This window comes from Neodiprion fabricii, chromosome 6 (genome assembly GCF_021155785.1).
Source record: "Neodiprion fabricii isolate iyNeoFabr1 chromosome 6, iyNeoFabr1.1, whole genome shotgun sequence".
NCBI classification, from domain to species: domain Eukaryota; kingdom Metazoa; phylum Arthropoda; class Insecta; order Hymenoptera; family Diprionidae; genus Neodiprion; species Neodiprion fabricii.
In genome coordinates this window covers 3,123,851-3,134,255 of record NC_060244.1, presented here as the reverse complement: position 1 = coordinate 3,134,255, position 10,405 = coordinate 3,123,851, and the positions used below count along the sequence as shown (strand labels likewise).

Genomic DNA, 10,405 nt, shown 5'->3' with positions numbered 1-10,405 from the left:
CCATCACCCCCGACCGAACCTCTATTCCTATACTTATTTCATTTCTAGGTATGTATACCCATACGTGTTTACGCATGCATCTACGCAGAGACTCAAGCTCACCTATGCGACGAGGCTTTTTAGTTCTCCGGAACGATATTTCTCAAGTGTTCGTCAATCTCTGTGTTTCTATGCATGTATGCATGTACATACAATACATGCTTGGAAAGCGTTACGCATCTTACCGTAGGGTGGACTCGTCGAACTACCCTTATTCACCACTCTCCGTCGGCTCGGTGGTTGTGCAGTTCGCTCCTGCGCACTCCGGTTAAGCAATGCCAATCCGAGCACTTGTACGCATAGGCATACGGTATACCTGGCTAGATTCATCCTGTCATTCAGGGGAATGAAAGTGGTCGTTCGGTTGCGTCGTCAAATTGGCCGTTGGACACAATCAACTTCTTCAGGTTTACATTACAATTTATGGTTGTACGTTAAAGAAATCAGAAACGCTCTATACAGTTTTGATAAGTGAGGAACTAATTGTATATTTATAGGATACAACATGGGGTTGATATGAAGAAGAGTGTTATAGGAGTGGCGGTATCAATGTACGAAAAAGCCTGTTATTCTCACTCCAAACCAAATATAATGGTATCAGATGTAAAACATGTGAGCTATCAATCTAACAGCATACTCTGAAATACGTCTGATCGTAAAAATCTAGATTCATAAGATTAATTTAATATAAGTAGAGATGCAGATGGATAAAAATGAAATGCGTAACAATGCTGAAGATGTTGAAGAACGTTATACAGCAATTCTCTTCTTATTCACTTTCCAGTAGTATTTCTCCATCATGAATATCAATTTGTCGTAGACCAGTTTTGGAGCATCAATTCCCCACAGAAAGTCCAAGTGATTGAATTTTGGGAAGTTCACCCTGTATATGCCTATTGTTTTCGGTAAGGCTTGATACAGCCTCTTGACATCCTACAGTAAAATAATAAATAGAGTTATATAAAATTGGGTGACTGCGTCGTTTGTAACACACTTAGTTATACTCACCGTGATGCTAGCGAGCCAATCGTTGTCAGCATAATGTAAGGATATGGATACGTTGATACCGCTGAGGTTGTACGCAGGCGGCGAGACGCTGTGATAAATTTCTAAATTTTTTTCCTTCCCGTAATCGTACTGTCGAAATTCACCTAAAATAGTGAAAATCAGGACGTGAAATGAGAAAGAACTCTGCATATATGCATATATCGATGCCAAAGTTACACATGCACCTATAACGTATACTATTAATTTGATTAGCAGCATTATGAATGAACTTTCTTACCTGAATTCATTCCCTGAAGAAAATGTAATAATGTCTTTGTTGACGTACCGGCCGGCGAATGACCTAATACAATCGGCAGCAGAGTCTGTTAACAATTAGTTCAATAATATAATGACGTTTGAGAGAATCCATCATTTATGCAGCAGGCATGTACATTTTGAAAGTGAAACATTTTTTGCACGAGGCAAGTATTATTTTTTGCCCGACTTCACAAAAGAAAGAGGTTTATCAAATCGTCGCGTATATTTTTTGTTTTTTATTATTTACGTCCATTCGCGTATAACTTATATTGTTCAATTGTTTCGAAGTTGGTCATATTTTTTTGTCAAAAATTATTTTATCGAACGTTGTAAAACCTCACAAGGACGATGCATCATGGAGGCCTTGTGTGTATATCAATATTTTATTCCGTTATACTTGCATTGTTGAACTGCTCCTTGTCGAACCCGCAGATGATGAACACGGCATTAGCACAGATCGTTTCCTCCGATACGCTTATGTCGCAACCGTATCGGGCAAGAAATCGAAGAATGAATGACTGAGGTAAAAACTCATTGGCACCAAAAATACGGGCGATCATCTGCAACGTATAAACTTAGAAGTAACAAGTCCGAGAAGTATCAGCAGGAAAGAAATATGGAAAGAGAAATTCGCTTGCATCTACTATAAACTCGTCCTTCCTTTTTTTCTCACCTCGATATCTTGATTATAAGGGGCGACAATGCGAATTGGACTTTTGGCATGATTTAAAAAGGCGATCGGAGCAAGGCTGAACATCGCTCCGACCTTTCGCGCAACATCTGGTCGTTCCGATGCCATAACGTAAAACATCGTTGTACCCATCGAGTGGCCAACGTAGAGGATGCTTTTCTCTTTCTTGTACTTGGTGATGTAATCAATGGTCGCTGGAAGGTCGTAAATTCCCATTTCGTGCCAAGTGAAGTTCCAAAACTTTGGATCTGATATCGATAGTGTTGCGTGGGCTCTTGAGTAAGTGTTTCCGCGTGCGTTCCCGAGCCACACGTCATACCCTCTATCTACCAGTATGTACGCTGCAATGATCCAGTTAAAATATACTTACATTGATTCAGTTATTTATTACCCATGCTCGTATTACAAAATAACTCGGAACTCTGTTGACAAAATTGATAATTTGATTGGTCGACCGTTTTGGTAATGAGAAACATCACTGCGACCAGCTGGACACCTGAAAAATTGACCACCTGCACTGGACCACGAAATTCGCCATTGCTTTGAATTTATTTATTTTCACTCGAATCTCAATGTCCAACTCAAAACGGTGGATTCATCGGAACTTTCACAATAAGCCGTTCGGTAAGAATGCTCCCAAATTTACCGGATATTTCTGTAACCTACGTACGCAATACATTTCTATTCGTTTATACATTTCAATTACCTATATATTCGTCATGTAATCAATCTCACTGTAAACAAATTCATTGGGTGTCGTGTAAACGCGGTTGTGTCTAGCCGACTTTCAACTGACGCGATAGACAGGAAGAAAAGATTTGCCGCAGCACTAGCAATTTTTAGTATCAATATCGTGCTGGGAAGAAAACTTGTTGCAACGGTAACAATATTGGCAAACGGTGAAAAACGCGAAAGACTGTTTAAATTGAACTCAACTCGATTAGCTGCAGTTCCACTTGGAAACTTCTTGCTTCATAATGATGGTTCGAAAGGAATGTAACTTTTTTGACCTGACTGTACGGGCAGGGTATTCCTAATTTTTAATATTAAGCCCAATTCTGAATATGCAAATATAGAACGTTGGGGCCTAAGCGATCGGTGAAAAAGACTTTGTTACATTCATCACATTTACCACACTATTAATCATAGCTATAAACTTCCGTTTACTTGCCCAATGCCTTCCCTCTCCCTGGTATTACCCAATCGGCAGAACTTGATAAGAATCCGTGCTGCAGCATGACCGAAGGCTTCCCATGGATAACGGGACTACCGATCCTTCCAGGGATTCGATGCAACGTCAAAAAATATCCATCCTTGGTCTCGACGACGTGAGACTCGGCGTAGTAACCGGCCCGCCTGACCATGTCGGGCTAAAGCAGTATGGGAAAGGACCAGTGTAACGCCAAACGTGTTTTTCATCAAATTTATAAATATAAACTTATTTGCAAAGTATAGTTACACCATTTACACGTGTAGCGTAAGAGGCCTATTCAATTCATTGAACCCTGACACTCGTTACATACGTATATAATTAGACCGACTACCTCCTGCAACCGCACTTTTACCAATGAGGCAGGGGTGTGCAATGTATACGTTTATATTATACGTAATTCTAACGATAATAGAACCTTCAAGTTCACACTCTAAACTTACAGTCGGTAAGTAGACCTCCGGATCATAGGTGGACATGGATGCGCCTTTCCCGATTGCTTTTCCATGATAATCGTTGTGATCATCAGTCAGATTGTTAAAGCCGAAATTGGATGAGCTTTCAAATATGTGGATCTCGCCCATCAGAGTACTGACAAGTGACAGCCACGCAAGAACCAGCCGCAGCATATCCGGAAATCTATTCATGTTTCTCGTTGTTTTCTGTTCCGTATGAACTTTACACTCAACAATTGGCTGTTTATATGTGTGTTTATAGAATCAAGATTCGCGACAGCAAATCGCCGCTCCTTTAAGTACCTCTAGGTCGAAAAGCGCGGGCACAAAATTATTCACTAAACCGAAATAATTGTAACGAAATGGTGTTGATAGATGACGGCAGTGTGTGATTTAGTTGTGGCTCTGTGGCTCTAGGAAATTTGGCGAAACAAAACGTTATTCACTGCACAATCCTTGGAAATAATTAATGAACGACCTCAATATGCAGCCGCGCACCAGCAGAGACGGTTCTGCCAAAGACGTATTTACGTATTTACTTTTGGCTCTAATATCCTATCTCACGAAACTACTTATTGTTAGACCACTAATACATTTTACAAGTGCGATATACGTATACATATACATATTCACGTTGCATAGATACCGATGACAGGAAGTTCAAAGTATAGCCAGCACGGACATTGCAGTGTGGTTGACACCAGACTTACGTTCCTTAATGGACTTTGGCCAAGGCACGATTTGAAAACGGGAGTAGATCTTCTAACGCGTTATATATGTATGTATGTACGCATGCGTACACGTACGTACTCACATACCCGTCGCTTACTCATACATCTGATTTAACAACTGACGCGCCATTTTGGACAAGTCTGAACTTAAACGAGCACTTGAAATCTTTTACGTTTTCTACTGAAATTGTAGAACTGAGAATTGTATTCCGTTGAACTCTGTTTATAAAGAATTCTCCGACTTAGTGTACTCGGTTCACGTATAGTTTGATTGACATAAATGGCAATACCTAATAGCTACGCAATTATACATAATGCTAGTAGCGTAATACTCGGGTGAGATGATATTTTTATGCAGGCCTAGTAAATCAACTTATCGTTATTCCGGCTGCAGACACACTTCTGATAGGCGGCGATCTCACCAAGACGGTGAAATTTTAAGAACTCGGTCGTTTCAGAACCGTAATTTAACCGAAACCTAGCGAAACGCGAACCGAGACGCCATGATCTCTATCTCTTGCCAGTGGATAAGCAAGAAGATCTCTCAACCGGCATATCAGATCATCACGCCAGCATTGCAGAGTGTATAGTGACCGGCGGTTACTAAAATCGACAGCATGCTATTCCATTTTTGTGATACATACAACACAGTCGGATACATATTTATAATTGATGAATTTATAAAGCTGACACTCAGCGGTAAGCAACGTTAGCTGAAGATGTGTAAACGGTAATTTGAAATAATAAACGTAAATGCAACTCACCTATGCTGCATCGCAATTCGTCTCCACGGTGCAAGAAACAGCCCAGCCTCGATCCTGAAGTACGTATGGATGCAGACTAGCGTACATTCAATGCATACCACTACTTAGGTACCGCCATTCCATTGATCTTACCTCCCGCGAGTCTCGCAGTCGAACAAAAAGGTGTGAAGACGTGTAGTTGACTGTGCACTGCAGTGGTTTAGTAGTTATCCTAAGTTTATTGTTTCAATCCTGCGCTCGCTACAATGTTTTGTAGTAAGGTATGTAGCGTTCTTTTATTATTAAGATATTTGCTATAAGATTGATCGTTATGTGCCAGGCACGTGCTTCTACGCATTAGGCGCTTACAAGAAATGATAGAGGTTATGTTTCACAAGCTGCCCGGTCTCGAATAATTTAAACCTTTGTATTGTATACAGTTGTCCGTATATACTTTTGATTAATCCACTACAATTGATTATATTAATTAACTTCCGTCCCTGGTGTTACATTGCTGTACGTTTCACTTCAGGTTATCCGTGGGGTCTCTAGACAGTTATTGCCTCCAAATAGTACCAGGTTAATGTCCAGTGAAGGAGAACATATCGCAAAAGTAGAGAAATGTAAGTAGCTTGCAAGATTTGGAAACTGAAATATATCGTGTCTTCAATACTGAGGTAAACACTCAAAATGGTGAATTTGTTTTTAGTTGTTCTTTGTTGTTTTTTTGTAACATTTCTCCATGAAAATCATTGCATACCGTAATTTTTTGTGTATCAGCCGCTTGATTTCGGCGACTAGCTTCAGCGCATAGTTGGGTGGTTACCTTTTCAGTTTTGAGCCTCTCAACTCTCCAATATCATTTCTTGTCTCTTTTATTTCAGCTCTAAATCAAGTTACCTTGTTGGGCCGGGTTGGAACTGATCCACAAAAACGAGGCTCAATCGAACATCCTGTTATAACATTTTCAATGGCAACTCATACAAACTACAAATATGAATCTGGTATACACTGATTTTTAAATACATTGAATAATACATGTTTTGTATGAAATGAAATTCTAAAAATTATGCATAATTCAATTGAGTACAAATGCGAATAAAAATAATATTTGTATTTGTTTTTTATGTAGGTGAATTCATCCAGAGAACTGATTGGCACAGAATTTGTGTATTCAAGCCTATCTTAAGGGATACTGTTTACACTTACTTGAAAAAAGGCACCAGAGTCTTGGTTAATGGTAGAGTAAGTTACGGTGAGGTTAAAGATGAAAGCGGCAATCAAAAATCTACCACGTCTATTATTGCAGACGACGTAATATTTTTTCAAAGAAACGCCTAGTAAAATAATTAGAAAGATAAAAATGGATATAATGGTGTAATCATAACTCGGTTGTAACCTAAGATACATTAAACATCGTTGTTTCTCTACTAATTGACACTGTTTCCTGAATCCTGATCGTTTCATTTCAAGACATACTTTCATTCAGCTTTGAAAAACAAGACTTGTAATTCGTTCGAAAGAAGTGACAGTTTCATAGAAGTGTAGATCAGGGAAGTAGAAACAAATTTCTCATCTTAATAAGTAAATAAGTCTATATTTACAAATTCTCCGTCATTTAGATAACAGGTTACATAATGAAATGACATATTACGAGTAGAATTTTACGGATATCAATCATGTTTTATACACGCTTATATAATAGATTTCTGGACCGTATCTTTATTTTTTCTTATGGAATAAGATCACCTACAATAATTTCAACTTTCAAATATAAATTATTTACATTCAATAAAAGAAAATGAAAAATGTATGTATGATTATGTGTGTGTGTGTATGTATATATATATATATATATATAACATATATAATATATATACATATACATACGCACCCATTTATCCATCTATCTATATTGGGCTCTCTTTAGACACGCAGGATTTTATTTTTCTTTGTTTTTATTTTTACTCTTTTACTTAGAGAGATCACAGTATAGGTATACGAAGCCAGATATAATGTTCAAATATTTCTTTCAACTCGGAAATTTCGTGTAAAAATACAATATCTCTTGCTAATTAATTTTACAGGCGATTAGTTACTTGGATATTCATTTACGAACATCTCGATGTGGAATGTCACGCCACAATCACATCAACAACGTTGAAATTTCGAATATAAATTTTGGTAGTAAAATATATAACTCTGGCCCCAGTATTTCATAAAAATTCTTGTATTTTAATAAATTTTCTTCAATTAGCGGTAATGTTATTTGTTTATTTACATGTGGAGATCCTATGTAATCTACAATATAATTGGGTATTAATTATTCGACTCTATCAACCCTTCTTGCTATCTGTTACTCGCAACAAACACTTTGTGAATTATGCGGATTTATGAAGAAATCAGAATAAAAGAAGGGGCTGGAAAGGAGAGGAGAGGAGACAGGAAGGAGCAGATAGGCATACGTACTTCCGCGGCTCGTATCCGTTCTACCATTTTGGTTAGACCGCTTAAAGCGTGTGTTATTACGTCATCACACTTCATCGTAATTGTTACTAATAGTATTATTCTTGGCACAAGTATTAAAGGGGGGGGGGGGGGGGACAAAAACCCTTGCTCGCAACGAGAAAAACATGTATTAAATCGGTAAAAAAAAAGATGAAAAAATGTATTATAATCTCTTTAATTTGAATCGTACAGACGATGCGTTAATAAAAATTAAATGCAATAGAATCGCAAGGGTTCAAGTATAATTGAGAACTACACGTTTCTGCAACAACCGTTGAATCTTTTTGGATTAAATACATTAAAATTAAAAAATATTCGTGGAAGAGATGTGATTTGTCGTGTGTACGCTAGCGCGTGCGTGCGCATGTGCAATTATGTACATACATGCACTTCGGCAGATGTCAGAGACAGAAATTCGACAGTCGTTGCAGAGATCGGAGATACATCTAAATATCTTATACATGTAAACACGTGTAAAATCAACATTTCGGCTCCTTCAAGTTGAAAGCCGCGCGAAAGTTTCCGATAAACGCAGTAAGTTCCTTTAAAGCTTAACCACCTAAACCACAATGGCCACGATTTTGCGAAATTTCGTTGTGTATATGAGATGCGGTGATTATATCGTAATCACAAATATGGCAGAAAAAAATAAAAATAAAATAAGTGTAGCCGAATATCAAATACGTCTGCGTGGATCAGATATTCGGAGAACGGATAATTATGTACGACTGAACACGATTATCGAAACAAACAGTGTCGCTATATCAACGTACATACAGCGTGTACGTTGCACATTTCTCATTTTCATGCAACTGCAGAATGCTTCAAGATTCAAGTGCATACACGCACATACATGTATTTTTGCAATTATACTTTCTGAATTGACGGTTTCTGTAATATATATAGATCCATCTGTATCTCTCGACGACTTTCTGTGCTGAATTTACAGTTATCACACTTGCGCATAAAATATTGGAACAGAAACGTACTTGTAATAAAAATCTATATTCCTAAGTTCAATTAAAAATAATTACATCTATTTATATATCTATCTATATTTATATATATATATATATATTTATATATCTTATCCTTTCATTGTTTCACTTATCACGATAACGGCGGCCATTTCATTTTGGTCAACTTTTTTTTACCACTATTTTATTGTTAATGTTATTATTATCATTATTATTAATAAACGTGACAACGCTGCAACACCCAAGTATTTTTCTCTCTACGAAAGACAGGTTCCGCAAGTCACAATTGCACTTCGTCGAATTGTCATAATTATTATCATAATAATTGCTATCGCCGTAACTAAGATTTTTAATATAGGTTCATATATCCTGTTTTACGATATTACAATCTTGTTTTAGAATTTACAACACACTGACGAATATCACGTCTGGATGGTCTCGAAGTTAACCAGATGGGCGGTTTCGCCAATCAGCCACGATTTTTTTCCTATACGGAAAACATCGTCACCAAGCCTGAGGGGAGAATTTTTTTTCATGATAAGAAGACACGAATCCAAATTTGCACGCACCAAGAGGTTCCAACTTTTTGGAAATATATTTTTTCGAGATTCAGTACTTCGTGGTACATGAAATAGGTAGGCGGAGCTGAATTCCTGCATAAATTTTTTCGTATTTCTTGTATACAAATATATCATTCTTCCCCTGGTTTTTGTTTTCCTTTTTCTTTCTATCTTATCCACTGAATGCTTCAATGTTGATTTGCAGCACGTGAGACAAGTTGTGATTTTACATCGTCGTGTTGAGATGGCAACATCTTTTCGTCTCGATTTTATTCCTTATCTACATTATCGGCAACACCCGTAAATCGAGGCACATATATACAATTCATACCGGGTCATTTCGTGCAGAGGACCCCACAAGCAGCTTTACACTGGCAGCTACAACGTCGCCTATCACGATCTACAGCAGCTGAACCGAACGTGTCAACCACAGCAAATTTTCGACACAACTAGTACTGCGAACAACCACGAATCTTGGTACCACGATCGCTTACGCTAGATCCCACGTTGCACACTACACGCCTCGCGGGCTATTTGCACGATATTACCCAGTTTGGCTATCGCGAACAGACGAGTAGTAAAATGCGCACGTACTTCTGCACCGTTTGCACACCGCAGGCAGAGGCACATATACAATAGTACATTGCATATGTGGTTGTATACGCATCGGCGTGCAATATAACCGGAGTGATATATCAGCGCGTCATCAGTCTCGACTCCTCGATTGGTTCGACCCACAATATTTCTGCACACAAGACAGACTAGTCCTGTTGCAATTTACCAATTTCCACTAAACTATTGCACCCAATTGAGCATTCGTGTACAGCTTCGCGATGCTAGATCTCGCGTCACTTCCGTTCGTCCGGCTCCTGGTTGGTTTTAACGAGATTGTAAGCGTGGCTCCTGTACTTCGGGGGAGGGTCATGGAGCGGTAAGGGTTCTTCTTTCGCCTTTCTATGGTTATCGGGTTCAGTTAGAATTCCTTGTACGACAAGCGGCAAGGGTTCACTGAGTTGATTCATACTCGACATTGAAAGATCTGTGGGCAGTTCTTCGGCCGGTGTTACGTTGCAGTCGACATCCTCAGGCTCCGATTTTATCCGCATTTGTTGACGCAGCAAAGAAATATTCTTTATGTTTCTCAGCTCGGTAGGATTTCGGAGAAACCTGAAATCAGAAAATCGGC

The 10,405-nt window shown here is 38.5% G+C and overlaps 3 protein-coding genes across 7 annotated transcripts in view; 1 reads left to right on the top strand and 2 right to left on the bottom strand.

The window, feature by feature from the left end:
* Positions 1–509: 509 nt before the first annotated feature.
* On the bottom strand, positions 510–5,284 carry LOC124185220 (lipase 3-like). 3 transcript variants are annotated; one of them, XM_046575762.1, is made up of 7 exons: positions 5,196–5,284; positions 3,207–3,405; positions 2,018–2,376; positions 1,746–1,904; positions 1,325–1,409; positions 1,048–1,190; positions 510–972 (listed from the first exon to the last, which is right to left on the bottom strand). In XM_046575762.1, exons 2-7 carry the CDS (start codon positions 3,397–3,399, stop codon positions 790–792), a joined length of 1,122 nt encoding a protein of 373 aa, XP_046431718.1. In that variant the 5' UTR covers positions 3,400–3,405; positions 5,196–5,284; the 3' UTR covers positions 510–789. The 3 variants fall into 3 exon arrangements, with proteins under 3 accessions (XP_046431718.1, XP_046431715.1, XP_046431716.1); XM_046575759.1 differs by lacking the exon at positions 5,196–5,284 and adding an exon at positions 3,689–4,549; XM_046575760.1 differs by lacking the exon at positions 5,196–5,284 and adding an exon at positions 3,497–3,605.
* LOC124185221 (single-stranded DNA-binding protein, mitochondrial) lies at positions 5,086–7,769 on the top strand. 2 transcript variants are annotated; one of them, XM_046575763.1, is made up of 4 exons: positions 5,086–5,254; positions 5,707–5,797; positions 6,059–6,178; positions 6,307–7,769. In XM_046575763.1, the coding sequence occupies exons 1-4, from the start codon at positions 5,198–5,200 to the stop codon at positions 6,513–6,515; spliced, it is 477 nt and encodes a 158-aa protein (XP_046431719.1). In that variant the 5' UTR covers positions 5,086–5,197; the 3' UTR covers positions 6,516–7,769. The 2 variants fall into 2 exon arrangements, with proteins under 2 accessions (XP_046431719.1, XP_046431720.1); XM_046575764.1 differs by lacking the exon at positions 5,086–5,254 and adding an exon at positions 5,296–5,455.
* A 72-nt stretch (positions 7,770–7,841) lies between these two features.
* The window catches only part of LOC124185219 (ets DNA-binding protein pokkuri), a 96,667-nt gene continuing 94,103 nt past the window's right edge, over positions 7,842–10,405 (bottom strand). For both annotated transcript variants that reach the window (XM_046575758.1, XM_046575757.1), the window contains one exon: positions 7,842–10,386. In XM_046575758.1, the coding sequence (XP_046431714.1) occupies positions 10,068–10,386 (319 nt within the window). In that variant the 3' untranslated portion in view covers positions 7,842–10,067. The remainder of the gene's footprint in view (positions 10,387–10,405) is intronic.

Excerpts from the sequence above, each read along its gene's own strand:
- LOC124185220 (XM_046575759.1), bottom strand. The coding sequence starts at position 3,892 with ATGAATAGATTTCCGGATATGCTGCGGCTGGTTCTTGCGTGGCTGTCA. Across the intron at positions 2,377-3,206 it reads AGGGAGAGGGAAGGCATTGG|CGTACATACTGGTAGATAGA; the intron begins GCAAGTAAACGG and ends GGATCATTGCAG. Across the intron at positions 1,905-2,017 it reads CTTATAATCAAGATATCGAG|ATGATCGCCCGTATTTTTGG; the intron begins GTGAGAAAAAAA and ends TATACGTTGCAG.
- LOC124185221 (XM_046575763.1), top strand. The coding sequence starts at position 5,198 with ATGCTGCATCGCAATTCGTCTCCACGGTGCAAGAAACAGCCCAGCCTC. Across the intron at positions 5,255-5,706 it reads AGCCCAGCCTCGATCCTGAA|GTTATCCGTGGGGTCTCTAG; the intron begins GTACGTATGGAT and ends GTTTCACTTCAG. Across the intron at positions 5,798-6,058 it reads TATCGCAAAAGTAGAGAAAT|CTCTAAATCAAGTTACCTTG; the intron begins GTAAGTAGCTTG and ends CTTTTATTTCAG.